Raw genomic sequence first — 21,733 nt, 5'->3', positions numbered from 1 at the left:
GTAATAGGTCACGTCGGCCGCGTTCACGTCTGACTAACGTAACTGATACAACTCCACGTGGACTGGGCTCTTCTATGTCCGGCACGGGACGCAGTGATTAACATAATTACCCGCTAACCTGAATCATATTTGTGAAAATACTAGAACGATAAGAAGCCGGCGAACATAAACTTGAGCAGTGGGCACTGATATTTCCCTCCTCAAGCGGAGAAAACCTTCCAGCGCAGAGATTTGTACCGAGCTTCACCCCCGTTTCTCTCTCTGAGCTTTTCCGCCAGGCTGTCTGTTCGCATCTATGTCGACCTGATTGGCTCTGTCTGCCTGTCTGTCTCTCTGAGAGCCTGTTTGACCATCTCTCTCTGGTGCCTCAACCTGTGTGTCAGCTTGCCAGTGTGTCTCCTCTGTCTGTCTGCTGTGATAAAAATAGACCCCCCCCCCCCAATAAACTATTTACCATCTTTCAGCTCGAGTGCAGCGAGTGCAACCCGCCGGCACTTCCTCTGTCCAAACTGTGTGCGCGGCCTGGTAAGTGGGCTGTTTAGCATACTGAATATTTCCCCTAAAATTACTTCGTGAAACTACCTCAAGGTGTTATGTTGGTGTGTGGGCTTCATTGAGTCAACATCAGCGAGACAGCGGATCGAAAGTCAAACCGTCAAACCGACCAGTCGCGGAGAACTGGGACTATTCACCTGACTATCATTCTCTCGATAAACCCATGAACTGTTCGCCTGTAACACCTTCGTCATTTTACTGTCACTGTCATATGAGAAAAAGAAAAGCGGGAAAGCGGCACAGTCTATGAGCTCCAAAGCAAAGTTTTCTCTTCAGTGATTAACAGCTGATCAATTTGTTGCCGATAGCTTCCGTTTCTACGCGTTTAATCGTTTTAACTCACATCCTCCTCTGCGCTTAAATCTTTATACCAACTGCAAAAATTAAAGATTTGAGAAGTGAAGAAAAATGAAACGGAGAAGAGAGAATGACAGAGAGAGGCTCCAGAGTGGGGGAGCAGGGAAGATGCCTTTTTAAAGGCTGCGCTCCTCATAAACATTTTAGCCTGGTTTTACATCAGGGCCACTAAGCCCCATACATTTTTCAGAATGTGTCTGCCTTTCATTTTAAGCTATTTTCAGCCGTTTCCTTTCGCCCGGCACCAAACCGTGTATTGTACGTTACAGACACGGTGCACATAATCAAACTCCCCTGGGTGCCCCCCCCCCAAAATTGAATACGTCTCAACTTTCGCCACAGCGCGCATTACGTCAACGTCTGCCGGAGGAAAAAAATAGAAGCACCTGGAGGGAGGCGAGCCTCCTCTTAAAAGGATCCTGATGAGTAATTTTTTCCTGTGTCCTCCGTGTCTGACTACACCCCTCATCCCTCTCACTATTATCCCTTTTTATTTTTAGTTATCCCCTCTGTGACTTCAGGTATGGCTGCCTGCTCCTTTCACTGCTTGAGCTTTTAACGTTGTTACTGGAATCGTTTATACAGTCAAGATGAACATCAACATTTTGCTCTGGTTTTTTTTTTTTTTATTTTTGCTTCTTTTTCGTATTTAATGCCGTCTCAACGCAAGGAGCCATACTGGAGCATCGCCTGAATAAAACTGTTTATTGACTCAGGTCAGAACACAGCTGATCCCAGATTGAGTGAACTAGGAGTCAGATCCAGCAGTGAATGGCCCAACAGCCAAGTGTCAAACCAAATGTAGCATAAATTTTAACTGGACTTCCAGGAAATCTGCAAAAAGGAAAAAGCAAATCAAAGACGTTTTCGTCCGCCGCTGTTATGTGAATATCGGGAGTTGGTTCGTGGAGATAAACAGCTTGTGGAGCCGATTCTCCAGTCGCTGCCGTTAAACCACAGCAGAAGAAGAGGACACGGCGAGGCGAGGTCGTAAAAAGAGCTGCGGTCGAAGCTCAGACGATGGAGAACCATGATGAGAACATGAAGGAAACCTGACGTTTCTGTCGGTTCCGTGCGTTAATGTGAGGAAGGTTCCGGTCTCCTCACGGCTCCTCGCCGACCTGATGGTTTCCTCTCTTCACTGGAAGCGACGAGTGACGTTGAAGTCACATGCTCCACGTACTTCAGCAGTTATTCACTAAGTCTGTTTCTATTGCACCTAGTTGCTTTTATCCATACACCAGCTTTTCCACCTCAACCATGCATAACATTTTTTTTTTCCAATATTTTGACTTATTTTAACTCAGAAAATGTGCAAAAAAAAAAAAAAAAAAGGTGGAGGGAAACAGCGAATAATGTACCTGACAGTTTGCAAACGTCGGTGGCACAGACACATTTTGCTTGGTAATCAAACAGCAGCGCTGGAGGACGTACTCAGATCCTTCACTTAGGTAAAAGTAGCAACACTGATCGAAAAATAAGACTAAAATTAAAAGTACACACCAGGAAAATGTATTCAAAGTCTCAAAAGTAAAGGTAAAGCAAAGGTGTCCCTAATGCAGAAAAATGGCCTCTATGACTGTTTGTATTCATATTTTTTGTTGGTAGTAGTTGGTAGATTCATATAAAACTTCATATTTATAAAGATCATCTAATGTTTCCTTTGTAAAATCTCAATCTGCAGAGCAAAGAAATCTTTCAAATGAATGCGGTGGAGTAAAAAGTACAATATTTTCCTCTGGAGTAGAAGTATTAAGCGGCATGAGATGGAATTACCTCGCATTTGTACTTAAGTAAATGTACTCAGTTACATTCCACCCCCGCGGAGTGTCAGTCCCCAGCTCTCTGTCCGAACAGCGGCGGCAGAAGAGGGAAGCGAATCGCTCAGGACTCACCTCGGCGGCAGCCTCGCTTCCGCCTGTTCTTCCAAAACCTCACGTTCCATATTAAGATTCCACAGAAGAAGTCAAAGGTCAAATCGAATACGTTGTCGAACAGCGAGTGATTAATGAATGAAATCAGTGTCTGCTGTTGATGTGCTTTTAGATTCGTGCGAAAAATGAGAAGCAGTCGGCAGCGTTTTGCGAGGGAGGGTTCCCTCGTCGGCCGAGGACGGGGAACGAAGGGGCGGGTTTGGTAATGAAATTTATTCCCATCATTTCTGCGCTCCGTCTCTTCAAACCGATTAGACGCGCGAGACGCAGCAGGGAAAATGGTTCGAGGTACAAACAAACCCTGATGGGATCAAATTCATCAGCTGGTATAAATCCTGGATTTTCCTTCCTGTGCAGCAAAGAGATGGTGCGGAAAACACGTTTAAATGTGAATGAGCTTGAGTGAGAAACACGGATGAAAGCACCAACGGACAGGTCCCCCTCACTTTCATTGTTTCAGGTTGATTTTCCTCATAAAATCTCAGCTTCCGTCTTTATGTTGCACTCACAGCGACGAGCTTAACGAGCGGCGGCTCCGCGTCGCCTCCCAGGCCACATACACGCCTACCTTGTTGGTAGGTGAAAAAGTAGGGAAAACTGTTCACGTCAGCCTCCAGGTTGTAATACTTTAGTTTAGGTATCAGGACATTTCTGACGACGCCGATATCTCCCACGCGGGGAGGGGGAGCCACAGACGCGCCGACAAACCGCTGGCAGAATGGCTGCGAACGCGCCGCTGCTGGCGGTGGCACCATAAAATTTCAAATTGACACTAACACAGTCCAATCGGCTCATTTTACAGGATCTATACACCGTTTGTTTCTATCTGGTTTAACCGGGTAACGAGCTGCTACTAATAACACAACACGATAAAAGTGGCTCATTCCGGGTCGTTTTTCTGGCGTGACTGCAAGGTCAGCACCGCGGCGGACCCCCCTTGAATAAAGTGGGTCCGCTTCCCGTTCTTCCCACGCTGCCGACGCTGCGTGAAGGCAGCACGTATGCGGAAAACCCGCAGACACTACTCGAACGTGTTTTTTGGGTTAAACGTTTTCCTAAAAAAAAAGAAAAGAAAAGTCACATAGTAACCTAGTAAAGCCCAGCCCCCAGTGGTTTTTTGTAACATTATCAATCAGAAAATGTTGATTAAATTTTACTGATGAACGCATCAGTGAAATGTTCAGTGACGACAAAATATCCAGTCTCGCGACAGCAGCGTTATGAAACGTCTTTGTAGTTATGTTTAGAAAAAGTCCACAGTGACTTGAAGCACAAGACAGGAAGTGTTTCTGACATCTAACGAAACTGAACCGACGACACGATCTCCCACTGTCCACCCACCCGACCCGCCTCATCACGACCCCCGTGTGGTGCATAAATGCGACGCTTCGTTCACTCGGAAAGAGTTGTTTCATGCCACAGCCCGAACTGGGAAAACAAGCTGGTGCTATACACAGGGTTCGTCAGAGAGACTCGGGCAAGCAGTTTAGTGCTTTGACGAGTCGTAGCGTTTCTAATTTTGGTCATAGTACTGCCGTTACTATGAAAAGCATAAGAGCCGCACTTATCATAAACAAACCACAAACACACGCCTGTGTATACATGTGACTGCTCACGCAAGTACACGTGAGCCTCTTTTTTCTAGGCTTTGGTTTATCAATTCAGCAAACACACACTTCATCTTCATTCATCTACATCTACGCAGCGACACGGCGACAGTTCAGCACTTCCAGGGGCGAGCTCTCTCTCTCACACACACACACACACACTCTCTCAAGCTCGCGATGTGCCTAGTGCGATCGTTTCTCTTCTGCCACGTTCAGAGAAACTCGAGACCCAAAAGCACAACAGAGACGGCAGGTAAAGAGTCTTTGCCGTACTGTTCAAAACAAGGCCAACAAGCCACGGAGGCCCACGGGCACCACGGGGCGGCGGGCGGAATCGTAGTCACGCGGGCAGCCAAACAGTCGGGAACAGGACGCAGGCCATTTGGCGAACCGAGGCCTGGAGAGCCAGGTGGCGAGCGGAAACGGGAGGTATATACCCAGAGGGTGAGATCGGGTACATGCAGGGCCGCAGCGGCCAGCAGGCCGGAAACCAGGTTGAGGGACGGGGTGTGGGTCCGACATGACGCGAGAGCTCGTGACAACGTAAACACGGGGCTGGCAGAAACGCCCGATGGAGAGAGAGAGAGAGCCATGACACTCGTCGGCCGGCGTCCTCGCGCTGAGCTGCGTTAGAGGGACAATAAGACAAAGAGGGAATCTTGCACTAGAAAGGTACGATATTCGGTTTGACTTATTCAGACGCCTGAAGACGCCTCGTAGGAGCCTCAGATAAACTTTGGGATTTATGATTTGCACAGGAAGCATGTTAGGAAGGCTTCTCCTGAAGAGTCAGCAAAATCGTTTCACGCTCACATAAAAGGCACCTGATGGTTATTTTAGAATATTTCCCACGGTGGACACACACGTGATTCGTGAACCTGTACTTGTAGTTACCCGCTCGCAGCGACCGAGACCACGTTTTCTGTGTCCACTGAACGCGATGTCATGGGGATGACCGGTCAGCGGTTATCGACTGTTTGAGGCAAAACAGAACAAAACAACAGTCCGAACAGAAAACAGGCAACGTGAACATGTCACATTGGGTGAATCGAGTGAAACCAAATTGCAATTCAGTCAGTGATTGTTCAGGCTATGACCGAGTTAAAAACCTGAAGACATTTCCTTTAGCCGGTGACGAGATGCAATTTTCTGCTTGATAAGTGACTTAAATGTCTTATCGCTTCATCGCTGCTCGATTTGCTGAGGAAAACAACAAACGCTAGAGATCCCCGAGTACTGAGCCGAAGACGTTTTCATTCTTGAGAAAGTCAAAAAACAGAACCAGAGCAGGGACTGTAGGAATGTTGACTAAGGACTGTAGTAATAAAAAGCAAAGGTTAAAGGTTCAAATCCCACTGGGGCAATCCAAGCTTCAAATGTATTCAGCCACGTTGCCTCGAGGCACCTTGGATAAAAGCATCTGCCAAATGGCACACTGTCGCTGTCGGGTGAAGATCCTCCGTCTCGAAAATGTCAAAATTTTCAGAGACCAAAAATAACAGTCGGACGGTGAAGTCTGGAAGTTTGTCCCATGGGGTTTGACAGAGTTTTATGGTGTCTTTATAGCGTCTGTTGCCTGAGAATTTGGAATTTTACCTGAAGTCAGAAATTAAAAAAGTTCGGAGATTTTTTTTTAAAAACAGTGACATGCTTTTGTTTTCAGTGCCATTTCACAACAGAAAAATTCATTATTGTTTAAGTGCTTTATCGAGTCAAATGTCAAACATTCTCTGGCCCCAGCTTCTCCTGTGGGAATTGCTGTTTTATATCTTTTTTATCTCCGCATGTCTTTAGATTTTGGACCTCTGACTGGAAAACGATCGATCAAACAATATTGAGTTGTCGATGAAAATAATCATTCGTGGCAGTTGGCTCAAGTAGCATCACAATGGTGGACACAAACAAATGATGGGACCAGCTGAATTAAACGTCAGCGGGTGAAAGAACCGGTTTTTGAGAGCTGCTGGGTTGAGAAGCAGGTGACCTCTGCGGGTTGAGGACGTGAAGAAGCAAACAAAACAATCTTCCTCTGGGGGATACTGCTGGCAACGTTGGGAGAGAGATGGAAAACCATAGAGAGGACGGTGAAAGGAACAGGAGCATTGGGAAGTTAGTTATTGCAGTTTGGCTGCTGACCCAAGCGGCCAACATCTGGAGCAGCAGCGGCCGCGACACGCAGCTCACGGAGGCAATGAACGTACTCAGAACGTCGGAACTCGGTCAAACGTGAACACACAGACACGATGCACAGATTTTTAGATTGAGGATATCATTATCTCCTACGTTTGTCATCAACAAACGTCCATAAATCTGCGCCATACTTGCTGTTTACATCCTCCAAAGCACTATGGGAAATGTAGTTTCCAACCTTAGAGCGTGATTATCCCCCAAACAGAAGACAAAGAATAATAGCAGGCGTGTCAAAATGTTGCACTATGAATGTATTTTGTGACATTATTAAGGCTCAGGATGTCCCACTGACACGGTTCTTGTATTCCTGTAACACTGACGCTCTCCTCTGTCCATCCACACACACACATCTGCCCTGTGTTGAAAAACCTGGGGACAGACAGACTGGACACTCCAGGCATTCAGCTCCTACCCTTCAAATGCAGTATAGTGCAGCTGAATGATCTCAAATTGTAAGAACGCACACACACACACACACACACACACACACACACACACACACACACACACACACACACACACTCTCTTGGGGTTATGTAATGTGAAACCCTTCTGAAGAACGCCCATGTGGGACTGATGGGCTCATAGCTATGACCTCATGTCTGTGGTGTAATATAACACTCCACACATCATACATACACACACACCCACACACACACAGAAACAAGACACACACACACACACACACACACACACACAGTCAAACACACCCCACAGGTCCGCAGCCACATGCTGAAAGACACACTGATCAATGAGTGCCAGGATATAGATTATGTAAGGCCGCTGACACACACACACACACACACACACACACACCAAGCACACACACACACACGCTTATAACACAATCTATTTTAAATTGTAATTGCCTGTGTTGGAAAATGAGTCAACAAGGGAACACCAAAGGCAAAGAAATGCGAAGAGAACTGATAAATCACCAGCTGATATCAGTTTAAACTAATATCGCTGATATGAAGATATGCAAAAATTTAATTTCAGTACATAAATGTTTTACAGAACAAAACCCACAGAATCATTTAATTTCCAGCGAAGCTCACTGACTCACTGTTACCGTTAATGTCATTGTTGATAATATGCAAAATCCCCAGGATTACTTCTTTTTTTTTTTTCAGTCCAATATGAAATTCTTGCTCTCCGTGTCTGCAGGTCATCGTAAGGGAACGATTGCGATCGCGGTCAGTAAAAAGGTGGTTATTAATCGCAGGTCTGTAACCAGAGATGAACTCTGGTCCCCTGTATTAAGCTCAGACGCACTAAAAGCCCATCCGTCGCCCCCACCCCCGAACCCCTTAAGCTTGATTCATAGTTGTATGCTAGGGGGTCACAGCAGATCTACGAAGCCTTGGCACGTCGCTGCTGAAGCTGGCCTGCACCTCCTCGGAGACGTAGCTACGTGTCAGGGCTAAGGAGGCAACAGCAACAGCCCAGGGGGGAGACGCAAGAAGTGCAAACGGCTGCTTGTAGTCTCTCCTGCAAGTTTCTGATGGCAGCAGAAATTACTGAGAGCGAAGAAGCTGAAGAAAGACTCAGCAACCTGCTGCTTTTTAAGTAACACACGTCTGGCGAAGCTATTACCCTTCGGCACGCCATGGTCCCCGCTCTCTATGACCCAGGGAACGTAAACATGGTGAATCCAGCACGTTAGTCACTTAATCGGTGCTGAGGTGAAACGACGATACAAGTTGCGTGGATGTTACTCCAGCTCTACGGGTACGTCGCTCTGTATCACAAAATAAAGGGAAGGAAATAGAAGCTGAGACCTGTGCGACAGATATCTGGCTGGGGACCCCTTCGACCCCCGTGTCAAGCACGAACCCGGTTTTACTTTCTGCCTCGCTACACGTGGGCCACACTACCTCCTGCACTTCACCGAATGTTGCCCTTGGGTGAACATCGTGAGGGATACTGGGCTGAATAAAATGCCCTAGAATGTATTTTGTCCAAATAACCAGATCCTTAAAAATGTTTATGCTATATACATAGTTTTTTTTTTTTTTACTCTCAAATATTGGAACCCGTGTCAAAGAAACCCAGCATCAGTCAGGCTGGAACGCAAAGCAATCGAAACAAAGGAAGACAGAGGTGGCTCAACGACCAGGAAGCTTTACCTTCAGTACCTCCTCAATGACTCAGGATCCCCTTCAGGTGTACATCAGATTCCGCGCTGCTCATAACTTCTGTCGGGTCACATCATCCTGTTCAAATACAACCTCATCCCCGTCCAAACACGAAAGTCCTTCTCCACAGCTGCCGCCCTCTGCCACGCTGCCGTCGTGAGCAGAGCACGTACGCTGTCTGTTGGCAGGATGTCAGGTCTTTGTATCGTGTGTCAGCAATCATTGTGTTACTAATATGTATAGTGGCAGCTTGTATTCGGATCAGTGTGACCCAGAGCAGGTTCAGTACATTTATTGCTCTACAGCGTTAAAGTGATTTTTATTCAGAGTTTTAAACGTGAGATGCTTCATTCCGGTAAAACGTTCTTCAACAGTCATGGACATTTCTTAGTTTGCTTATCTGTTCTTTACGTATTTTGTCATTTTAGTGTTCATTGACTAAGATTTACCTCAAACTGCTGAAACAAAACGGGATTTGAAACTTTTGACTACATCCTGTATTTTTACTTTTCACTGCATAAAAGCTGTCAGTTACTCTCATTTCTAAGCAACGGACGGCTTTTATTTCTCGTCCTTTCTGTCGTCGCGTGTTGTTAGTTGGCATCTGAATGGTTACCGAGCAACTACAAAGTAACATCAGGGGAAACCGCCCCCACATTGACATATGGAAAGACTGAAGCTGCTGATTAAAGAAGGTCATGGAATAAACATAAAATAAACATGAAATAAAAACTTTTAATATAAATGATTCAAGACCAAAACAGTCCAACATCAGAGCAGGGACGGCACGGCACCAAAGATGGTGCTGGATCATCGAAGCATCACTTCAAGGTAAAACCTTTCCGGATGTAACAACGGCTCGATCGCAGCGGTGGCTGTGAAGTACGGGGTCGGTGTGGAGTGATGGACAGACGGATGAGCAGATTCGTCAACAGATCGATGGAGGGTTGACCGACGGATGGAGCAGAGGAGAAGAGGAGGCATAAAAGACGAATGGAAGGATGTCGGACGCACATCAGCTTTAGTTAGCGCAGACCTTCAGACTGCCGTCATCTTCTAAACTGGAGCCCCTGGAGGGAACCCAGGCAGACGTGGAAACAGAAAGCTGCAGCTGGACCTTCTCAAATATTCTTTAAGACCCTGAACCCAGAACCTCCTCTCAGTTACCCTTTTGACTTTCATTTTAACTTAACTGTAAAAGTCCTGAAGATGATTTAAAAAAGAAAAAAGCCGACAAACAATTCAGTCACCGTGATAACAGTGAAAAGCACTATGGTGCGACAGCAGGATGATCTGTGCTGGCTGCAAGCGCAGGGTGTAATTAAATTTACATCTTGGTGTTAAATTGTCTCCTCCTCCTGCACCACCACAGTGATCAAACGTAGCCTAATCCATGCTCCGAGTCCTTCTGCACTGCACCCGGGGAGCAGAAGGAGCGAGAGGCTTTTTCTCATAACAGACACGGCCCTGCCCGATATCCATTTTTAATTAGAGCAGCACTTGCATTTCCGTCCTGCTCAGTCTCTCGTGTTATGAGGCTCCACTGCTCTGCTGGACTCTCGCAGAGAACCGCGACCCAAAAATCCACAATGCTGTGTCGTGGTTTCTGGCATATTGTAAAAGTGAGCTGCAGGGTCCCTTAACTGCTGCATGTCCCGCACCGTGTCTTTCCATTAAGGTCTTGCTGTTTTTGTGCCGTTTGTGTTTGGGATTATGTCACAGCAGGAGCTTTTAAGACTGTAAGAGCTGAAACGATCAGTCAATGAACGACTGTTTGGGAAATCGATTCATCGTTTGAATAATCTTTTGAGAAAAAAGAAAAATTCATTTGAACATCTTTCTGTTCTGCTGGAGGGACACAAAGAGACATTTGAAGGCATCAGCTTGGACGGACATTTTGCCCGATTGATGATTCTGTGATGCAGTTTTTTTTAAACAGAGTTTTGTAGCTGTGTCCCACAAAGGCAGGAAGACACAAAACTGCTACTGCAATTAATACAAAGACGAGTTCAAAACACAATAAATTCAATTGTGGATCCACACGTACAGACTTCAATCAATACATCCGTCCCTCACGTTAAAGCCTCACAATAGATGAAACAATAAGGTAGCTGCACCTTTCATGGTAAAATCTTGCCAGGACAAACAGGCCCTTATAAATAAATGGAAAAATACATTTTCAAATACATACTTTAAATGTTACAGAAACAATGCATAAAATGTGTAGGTAAAAATAACTGCACGTAATTAGGTTTAATCCTGGTAGGTCAGGTTTGCAGAAGGGAGAGGACATGAACGTGTCGGAGGGAGGGAGAGCGGCGTAGTTTTAACACTCCCTCTCCCAGTCACCATGACACCTGCTCTGAAACCTCTGTAACCGGCGGTTTCTACATTTACACCTGCAGACATGACGAATTATCGTAAACATAATACAATAAGTTCCCATTTTAACTGAGTAACAATTTGATGACGGCTTAGCAGAACGTGAAAAACTCGGGACCCTTTATTTATGTTGTTGTTGACGTGAGGAGTTTATGGTTTATTACCCTTTATTCATGAACTGACTATTAGTGACACCTGCAAGAAAGAATTTTTACAACCTGGCAAAGCAGCGCTTATTAATGGGTTATAAATGATGTATAAAGCATTACTAAATGAGTTATTCATTATGAATCAAACCATTAGTTACGACTAGTGAAGCCCTTGCAAAAGGGCCTAAAGAGAAAGTGGCACAGAACCCGTAATCCGCTCTCAGTCATTTTTTAGTTTGTTTCAGTTTATTTTTGATGAATGCTACAGTACTTAAGTGCAGTGCCTAGACTATAATGAAAAACAATTTTAAAAAAAGCACACGGATGATTTTCCCTGCTTTGAATTTTATATGGCTACATCAGACTTCTACTGTGCATAGATTCAGTAGCCAGAACAGATGGACACATCACGCAGTGATGCATATTATGAATCTATATCCTAGTGTTTTGAAAAAAGCACGTAAATGATTTAAAAGGCCGGGTTGTTGAGGTCAGCTGAGCTAAACATCCACCACGTCCCTGCCTCTCGGTACTTTTAACGGTTCGGCTCGACGCATACAAACATACAATGCCCTCGTCAAACGCACAGTGACAACTCCACTTATTTACAGCTGCAGCCTGCGCCGAGCGTGCAATAAAGTGTGTGTGTGTGGGTGGACGAGAAGGACAATGGCAGGAGAGGAGGGAAGCGAAGAAAAGACAGAGGGAGAGAGACGGATGAATAAAGAGGGAGAGAGAGGAAAGAGTGTAAAACAATGAGGGTGTTGTTCAAAAAGCCAAAATGTTCTGGACGCACCGCGGGCGGTGATCGCAAAAATAGACGTGGATATGAAGCACAAGCTCCATAGGTGTGCACTGCGCTCCAAGGACGGCAAATCAGGGCAAAGCTTAGGACTAGTAGCAACGGCCGTGGACACACACACACACACACACACACACACAAACGGCTCTAATAAGTGCAGCGTTGCAGCCTCATTTAGCCCATTTCTCAGGTGTAATTCAGTGTTTATAACACCCCAGGGAGCAGCCTTTCCCCCTGAGCTCTTCTCGTCTTGGGAGGGACGAGAAAAACAGACAGAAAAGAAAAAGAAAAAAACCAAAAACCCCAGAGAGGTTTGGAAAAAAATCCTTTCATCTCATAAAACCATCCGCTTCACTGCCTGTGCTGTCGTCGTCTCCATCAGCATCACAGTCATCCACAACGCTGACATTTTCTCCAACATCACCGTCACCATCACATCATCGGCGTATTCACGTTCATCACCGACAGGATCTTTCCTCGCCAAGTCTGTCACCGTTTCCTGCATCACAATCGCCACCGCTCGCCGTTGTCATGGTCCTCAGCACCGCATTCTGGCAGGTACGTGCAGCCATTTTGAGAGGCTTTTTAAATCGTTAAGCGGGAGTTTACGACTCAAGTCGGGAGAAAGTCTTTTCAAAAAGCAGCGGATGACGCTGCTCACAGAAAAAAAAACAGGCCTCAGACCAAATCCAGGCTTCGCTCCTGTATCTCGGTTTTCTGTTATATCAGACACAGACTTAATAGGCAGAAGAGTGTGTCTTCAACAACACTTTACTCACTCTCCTTTAAAGCCACAATGACATTAAAACATTTTTTTCTCTCTCTCTCTCTCTCTCTGTGCCCCGGGATCACAATAAATGCCAGGCGAATTGTTCTCTTTGATTTGTTTGGGTCTTGCGCGTGTCTCCGAAGCTGCATTAAAGTGAGAAGTGCCGAACGCCACAAGCGGACATGAGTGTGTGTGTGTGTGGAGCTGGCAGTTAGCGTTAACGTTCCGCTAACATTAGCCACGACAGTATATACGACCGGTCGCACCAGACCAAATGAGGCTGTAGTGGTAGAATCCCGGACTGTGTTAAACTGAGCAATGTGTGTTTTATTTCTCATGAATTTTTCCTTGTCTGTAAGAAGACAAGTTTGTTATTTCTTCTGTCAAAAGATACAAAGTCTGGCTTTAATCAATACTTTTGATGAATCATATGACTATGTTTCATGTGAAAGGGGCGCTCTCTGGTTCTGCGGAGCTTTTCTGCCTCCTTTATATAGAGCTACAGGCGAGTTTTCACCCGAAAGGCTCCGATAACCCCACCGTACGCTGACTGCCGAAAAAAAAAAAAAAAAAAATCTATCAAACTCACCGTAAGCTTGGAAAAAAAAAACCTCAGTAATTTAACTTTTTGGCCAATATCACTCAGCCCTGCAGCTCGGAAAGCGAAAAACAAAACAGAACATCAGGAGATTCGTAAATCTCAGGAGCAAAAAAAATACAAAATCCTTCACCGTCCTGGAAACACCACTGAGTCTGTGACGGATAAACACTGTCATTCTTTGCTCAAAAACTAGTCAATTTAAGCAATCGATCGATCAATCAATCAATCCGTCAGTCATTAGGTTCATCTATTGTTTAGCTTTCAGCACAAAAAGGCTTTTCGACAACACAACATCAGCTACAGCCCACACAACAGTTGTCTATACGTGCTCGCCAAAAATACTCTTTCCAAAACGCACAAACAGTAGTACCAGAGAAATCTGACCTATTGTGTAAACAGGCAAACAGACAAAGGAGCATGAACCAGTGAGTCAGACAAAGAACTGGACGCCTCCTTCTCCCTTTGTGCTCCCTCTCTTTCTCTGCTCGTCTGCACACCAACCATCTGTGTTCTCGCTGCGGCAGCTTCGCTGCGGAGCCGTACCTTCCCTCTGCGATTTTAGGCTGAGAAAGGCAGGGCTGTGTGTTTCTCCATCACTGAAACAAGCCTGAAGGTGAGGTGGGAGGCCAGACATGCGTTTCTCGGCTCACTGTGGTGCTGATGGACGACTGACACGGTTCTGAGAGAGAGCATACTGAGCTGATTCTGAAGAAATCTTAAAAACCTGATGATTCTCAGGCAAGTTCTGCACCTAAAAGGAGCGTGTTTTTTCCTCTCATTTGTAAGTGGGTTTATGCACCTTTTTCTCGCCATGGAAACCGGGGATAAGTGTACATCCCACTGAATCTAAAAATATGCGTATCATGCGTGTGTTCAGATTTCACTGAGTTACGACTACGACTTGTGGGCACAATTTGCTTCAATCAGGCACTAAGGGTTTTAAATTAGCCTACCCCGACGTCCTCGGTGAGCTGTGTGCCACTGAGCAACTGCTGATTTTGTTGATCGGCAATCAAACTACAATGACTTCCTGTTGTTTCCAGACCACCTGCGTGCACCCGTCGCTTTTACCTCACACAGCATCTTTACCTCATGTCTCTTCCTGAGCGCCTCCCTTACTGTTTAATCCTCTGGAATATAGTCTAACCTCTTGATTGTGGAAACTAAAAGTAGCCCGAACTATAACGACCCACCCGGGATCAGTTGCTACTGTCCAGTTAAATAAAAAGTAGCTCAAATGAGCAGAAAACCACCCAATCTGGCAACAGCGTATAACACTTTATGACCTCAAACCCTGAGCCTGCTGGGACTAACAACGCTCACTGTAAAGGGTTCAGTATGCTTCAGACAGAAGTGTCGTCGGACACGTTGTCCACATGAAAAGTCATGGAAGGAGCTGGGTGAAGATAAAAGGAGCTTTTATGTGTTCACACCTAACCAACTCCCAGCCAACACCTGGCCGACACCCGGCCAACACCTGGCCGACAGCTAACCGACACCTGGCCGACAGCTAGCCAACACCTGGCCAACACCGGGCCGACACCCGGCCAACACCTGGCCGACAGCTAACCAACACCTGGCCGACAGCTAACCAACACCTGGCCGACACCCGGCCGACACCCGGCCAACACCTGGCCGACAGCTAGCCAACACCTGGCCAACATCCGGCCAACACCGGGCCGACAGCTAGCGCGAAGGGGGATCAGATTGTTGGTTTCAGAAAATTACAAAACTCGACTTGTGTGCTACGTTAGAAAGGCTTCTATTATCACATGTTACTGCTTCTTTTTAACGGAGGCTGCACAGAGTGCGGCTATACGAGTATATTAAGTACGTTTCAGGTTTAATTTTTTTCTATCGATATCTAGCGTCAGTGTCTGTCCACCACTGTGGTCCTGACTGAAATATCTCTACTACTACTACTTTGGTGAGTCCCCTCGATCTTCCTCCAGCGCCACCATGAGGTTGACGTGTCTGACTTTAAATGAAAACTATTGGATGGATCCCCATGAAACTTGGTTCAGACATTCATGTTCCCTTCAGGATGAATTGTTAGAACGAACTACTGCTGCTGACTTTTCTTCTAAGGCTGTCGGCTCATGAAAAATTCAGTTTATCCAGTACTTGTGGTTTATGACCAAAGAGCTGCAAAGCCCATGACATTCCCATTAGCCTCAGCTGTTCTTTCTTTTTAGTGCTAATTAGCAAACGTTAAAGATGCTGACAGGCTAAACTAAGATGGTGAACATGATAAACATTATGCCTGATAAACATGGCTGCTCCTTGAATGTAGTTGTCAGGGTGGATTTTCCTTCAGTGCTGATACAGTCGACACGCTGCCTTTGAGACGGTCCATGTGTGAAACTCTGCAGACGCAAGAAGGACCTCAAACAGAAGACTCCTCCCAGAAACTATGGAAAACAACTTTGAGCTTCGTAGCCGATTACATCCCAGCGCCGAGTCTTATTTTGAACTTTACCCACCACCAAGTGGGGCGGACAAATACATGACAGTTGAGACATGATGAAAACATGTTTTTTCCGTCAGCGCCACAGAAAAAACATCCAGGCCCTGCACAGACACGACCTCTGCGGCCAAAGTTACAAGTTACCCCAACTACGATCCGTCATAAAAAAGATCTCATCCTTGTGCACATGTGATCGTTTCAGCAGAGTTAAAACACACACACACACACAGTGTGTCAACCATCAAACACAAGTGGGAGAGAGAATTAGAAAGTCACAGTGATCTATACGTCCCAGATTTCTAAAGTCACTGTGTCCCTGTGGCTCTGCCAGCGTCTCTGAGCTTTTTTCAGACACGACCACGCAGGCATCATGCAGACGACCTACGTACCGAACCTTTACCGATTAAACCTACAAATAACAAGGGGGATGCATTTCACGATTAGTGTCAACTACGATCTACCTCAGGGACCCGCATCCTCGCTCTAATCACCATTTGAGATCTGTTGCCAACACCGTCACGTCTTTGTTGTGGCACTAAAACTTCAATTCAGGTAAACAGGACCCGGAATTACGGCATCAAGAGCGCGCATCTCCTCGCACGGCTCACGTGGCTACACCGCGCACACAAAGAAGCCTCGACGCCGTGGAAAAAAAAAAAAAAAAAAAACGAGGCTGAGCGCGTTTCGATTGGCTGGCCGTGACCTCACAGGGGAAGCTTCATTAAAAACATCACATGATCTCATTTGGACATGTTCATGAGGAAACATGGAGGACAAAATGATGATAACTGCACCTAATGACATGAATACATTTCACTGACTTTACTTCTGAGGTCCCTATTTGCCTCAAGCTGATTTGAAAAGATGCAAATATTTCTAGAGGGAGCTACTTTTATGCCATTTTAGCAGGAAAAGATTGATTTATTCCTTTTTGAACCCAGAATTTATATAGATAAATATGCAAAAACACACTAATCCAATACACACCCCGAGCTGGTCATGGCTCACGAATGAGTTCTAACTAAAAACGTTGGGTTGAACATGCTTTGCTAACCACGTGTCCGTTTATGTACGGAGGGAGAGCTAATGACATCGTCACGGGGCGAACGATCGATTGGTCGACTGACGGCAACTGTTCTTTATAATCGTCTCAGTTGTTCTCTCAGTCAAAAATACCAAACATTCGCCAGCTTCAGCTTCTTTCCTTGACGCGTGTGACAGTAAACTGAATATCTTTTGAGTTTTCGACTGTTGATTGGACAAAAAACTATCTGAAGAAGTCACCGTTGGGGGGGACTTTTGGGCATTTCTCACAGGTTCAGACATTTTAGACCAAACCACCGACTGAGAAAATAATCAGCAGATCAACTGATCATTAAAACAATCGTCGTTTCACACAATCCCTTGATGTTTTTCACACCAGCGGAATCATCTATCAGCTGAAATACTGACTGACGGGGTTTTCCACGGGAGATCCTCTGGAGCATTTTGTAATGGAAGCTTGAATTGTGGCAAAAACGGCGCGCTACATCCGTGTGAGGCCACATTGGCATGACGTGTAACGACAACAGCGCAGGGAGGATTACGATTTCACAGGGAAAACATCTCATCCTTTGTGCAGCACCACGACATGCCCCGGCTGTTAGCAGCCTCGCTCAGCACAGCCACGGGCGCTTCCTTTGTCTGAATGAAAGTGTCACAAGCAACGCAAACACGGCCAAACACCGAGGCCGCCAATCACATCTGCCGGAGCTGAGGGACTCCCGCAGGTATTCGGTTTCGTGACACGGGACCCCGATTTGGTGCATATTCACCAGACAATGCACCGTACACGCCTGCTCTGACGAACAGTTGCATTACAACCGAGAGAGGCTCGGCTTCTGCCCGCTGAAGGGAAACGTTTCCGTGAGCATCATCTCGCAATCGCTCGGCCACAGTTGCCCATTTCAGCGAGGCTCACGTCAACAAAGAACTTTCTCCCAACATCTGGCTCTGTGCCACAGCAGCCTGACACAACCGGGGCGGCCACGCTCTGCAAAGATTCCTGTCAGAATTTGGACAGAATTCATCTGTCTGCGCCTCGTCCCACCTCTCCTCTTTTCTTCTCCTCTCCCCCAGCGCCTGCCATTTCCATAAATTATGGAGGGAGGCTATATTTGGACCGAGTGAAGGGGAGAGGGGGGAGAACCTGGCGATGCTTTGTTCACGTTCTCCGCCGCTCTCTGCAGCTGATGGCTACGCTCCGACAACACGGGCCGAGAGCTCATTTCACAGAGTCTCCTCCGGCCACCAGGGAGATAACCCACAATCATCTGCGTGCACGCAGTTGATTGTGGGTTATCTCTCCGGTTTCCGGTGTGCGCATTAACCCTTGCTGTCCATTGCGTGTTTCCAATTGCGCACGAGAGACGTGGCGTTAAAAACAACCCCATCGCCCCCATAAACAAGTGTAATTAGCAGCCGCACAACGCGCGCTGAGGCCGCCTCTAGTGAGGGTGTTTCGACACAGTTCCCGGCACTTCACCATCTTGGACCGACTCCCTCCCCCGCCGCGAGCCTAACCAGCGCGGGGGGGGGGCAGATTATTCGCGATTGAAGCCCGTGGGCACGCGGAAACAACCGAATCTGATGAGCTGTTAAGCCACCTTCGTCTGCGACGACCAGAATCACCGGACCGCAGCTGGAAGCCTTCAGTGCGTGCGCCGCTCCAGCGTCTGACAACAAAGACCACGGCGAGGGTCCTCGCGCGAGCGGACGCGGCGCTGCTCATTTATTCGTTTCACCGAATCTTTCATGCCTCCGGTCCCCCCTTGCAGGCAGGGTGGCTCTCGCTTCGGCGGCATGAGGGGGAAGAACGGCGGGTGAAAAGATGGAAACGCGCATTCAAGCGCACGACTCCGCGCCGACCTACGTGCGTTGAGACGGATCGGAGCCGAACTGATGGAGCCCAGGAGGGAGGGGATCGAGTCTCATGCCTGTAGACTCGGGATAGAAAGGCACCGAAATAACCCCGACACCCCCACTTTCCTCTACACAAGCGTGTTCGGATGTGGGGGTGCGCCTACGTGTCGTGGCCGCTCACAGCGGGACTCTCGCCGCCTACCTCTACAATGAACGTCTTCTCCTCTCCGCACACGGAAACGACCCAGAACAAAATGGGAAAGTAGCAGGTTTTCCAGCAGAATCCCGGGAGCCCCGCTTTCCTCCTCCGCCTCACTCCTCCTCCTCCCGTCGCCATGGCTGCGTCCCCGAAATCCCCCCCTCCGCTTTCCGCCGGTGATTTCCAGACTCCTGCTCCGCTTGTTTACCGGAGGAGACGGTCCGTGTGCTCCCGCTTCATCCCGTCTGCTGCGACTGCCTCGCGCACTCTCTCTCCCTCGCCGCGTGTGTCGTCTCCCGCCCTCTCCCGGGTCGCCGCTGAAGACGCGCTATTGGTTTCCTGGACTTGACGGGCGCCCGTCGCGCAGGCTCGTTTAGGTGAAGCGGAGCAGCTGGGGAAGCCTGGCTACAATAGAGCGCGGGCGCAGGTTGGTCCGCGCGGGTATCATCGAGGAGGAGGAGGAGGATGAGGAGGAGGGGGCGGGGTGGGTGTGTGTGTGTGTGTGTGTGTGTGAGATGGATGTTGTTGCAGTAGCACTGTGCCAACGACGAGGGCGCTGCGGACGGAGGGAGACTCCTCTCTCTGTCTCTAACCCTCGGCAAGTAAGTGACAGCTGGCAGGAAATCAAACAGGAATCTAGGCCTGCCGCGAAAGTCCATGAATCCCAAACAGATACAGAACCTCCCGTGAACTCCTGCATGCGTCCCCTCTTTGGTCCCTTCGCCCGGAACAGGTAGTCGGAGACATTTTGGGGAATGCCTGGATTTGCTCTGTGGCAGAGAGCGAGACAAGAAGACCGACACCACTCTCGCGCTCGACTGTTCAGTGTAGGGCGGCAGCCAGCAAATGATTAGCTTAGCTTAGCATGAGCGGTGGCAAACAGGCAGAAACAGCTAGCCTGGCTCCGTCCGAAGGCCACTCATGGATTGTTGCCTCCCTACAGGTTTTATACGTACTGGAACCAAAGTGTAAAAATGGCCTGTTGCGTGTTTCGCGGACGTTAGGGCCCTTGTGCCAGACGGTGTCTTGCCTCGGACCAGTGACTTCTACACCTCAGGAGAGGAGCCACCGGGCAGATGTTGTCTTCCCTTTGGACAGATCCCCAGTTTCTGGTCTTTATGCTAAGCTAACCAGCTGCTGGCCGTAGCTTCGAATCTACTACACACACGGGAGCGTGGCGCTGTAGTGAGCTTTGAATTCGGGGGGCATCCAGCTCTGGATGGGCTGGTGAACTTAGTGATCTCAGCCTAGCTTAACATTATTGTACAACTATCAACTTTCTTTCTTTACCTTTTTTTTTTTTTAGCAATGTGGACCGCCAAGCACCTTCTACGGTGCTGGTCTGATAAACACTTCACGTGTTTCTCAAAAGGTCTCGTTGCCCCCTCCCCCCAACTCTACTCCTATCTGAACATCTAACTCTCCGCCAGAAAACAAATAAGCACATTTCTCAAAAGGTTAAGCTGATCCCCTACCACTACAGCATACACCGATATTTCATCATGTTCTTCCAACTTTGTGGCAACAGTCCGTGTTTGTCTCTTTTCCTTTTTTAACGCGACAGTGATTTTCCCAGTTTGACGTGGAAGACCTCGACTGGCCTGCACAGAGCCCCGACCTCTAACCCCACCCAACACACCTTTGGAATGAACTAGAACGTTGACGTCCAGCATCAGAGGAAAATCCCTGAAACCTGTCGATGGATGCTGTTAGAGCAGACCCCGGTTTTAGAAATGCGTCGTCCACCAACCATGTCATGCTGGGCTGTCCAAATCCTTTTTAGAAGTGAAAGTAACACACATTATACATATTTGCATGCAAACATATATGCATAAAAATGTCCACATAAACACATGTGCAGATTATTGGCTTTTACCTAAATAAAACCCGTCATCTTTCTTTTCATCTCACTTCTCTCTCACCAGATACAGTGTGTTAATTTCTAATTGTGAGAGCTTTGTGATTCTCTCATCTTGACTGTAATACCAACGCACATACTACATTCATGCACACACACACACACCGGCAGAAACAGGTAGGGAAGCAGCGATCACAGGACAACACACTTCGTACCTTTTCATAGCTGCATCTCTCTTTTGATGCCAAGTTATGAATGTCTCCCTGATTAGAGTGGCACTCTTTTCTGTTTTCCAAAATCGCCATTACAGAGTCTTAGTTACACCTGGTATTAACACGTGATCTGTGTCTTGATAATGACATCTGATCCACTGGTCTTTGCATTTAAACCTGGTATTATGTTGTCACCGTGCAGATTGCACTTACACCTGCTGAGCACCAGCCTCCATTTGCTCTGAAATCAGCCTCGGTATGTGGCCTGGATTCAACAAGTTGTTGGAAACCTTCCTCTGAGATTCTTCTCCATGTTGACATGATTGCATCACATCGTTCCCGCAGATTTGTCAGCTGCACATTCAAGCTGCCAGTCTCCTGTTCTACCACATCCCAATAGTGTTCTACTGGATCCAGATCTGGTGACTGGGGAGGCCACTGAAGCTCACTGAACTCATGGTCATGTTCATGAAACCAGTTTGAGACGACTTTTGCTTTGTGACATGGAGCATTATCCTGCCGGAAGTGGCCATTAGAAGATGGTGAACTGTGGCCGTAAAGGTAATCACCTGGTCAGTAACAACACTCAGACAGACTGTGGCGTTCAAACCC

General features: G+C 47.2%; 1 protein-coding gene across 1 annotated transcript in view; it reads right to left on the bottom strand.

The window, feature by feature from the left end:
• The window catches only part of mmp24 (matrix metallopeptidase 24), a 60,610-nt gene extending 41,231 nt beyond the window's left edge, over positions 1-19,379 (bottom strand). The window contains exon 1 of the mRNA XM_040115710.1: positions 19,055-19,379. Within this exon, the coding sequence (XP_039971644.1) occupies positions 19,055-19,189 (135 nt within the window). The 5' untranslated portion in view covers positions 19,190-19,379. The remainder of the gene's footprint in view (positions 1-19,054) is intronic.
• Positions 19,380-21,733: the final 2,354 nt, after the last annotated feature.

Source organism: Xiphias gladius, chromosome 21 (assembly GCF_016859285.1).
Source record: "Xiphias gladius isolate SHS-SW01 ecotype Sanya breed wild chromosome 21, ASM1685928v1, whole genome shotgun sequence".
In the NCBI taxonomy this organism is placed as follows: Eukaryota; Metazoa; Chordata; class Actinopteri; order Istiophoriformes; family Xiphiidae; genus Xiphias; species Xiphias gladius.
The sequence above is the reverse complement of the archived record's forward strand: the minus strand, read 5'-3'. Positions and strand labels throughout refer to the sequence as shown.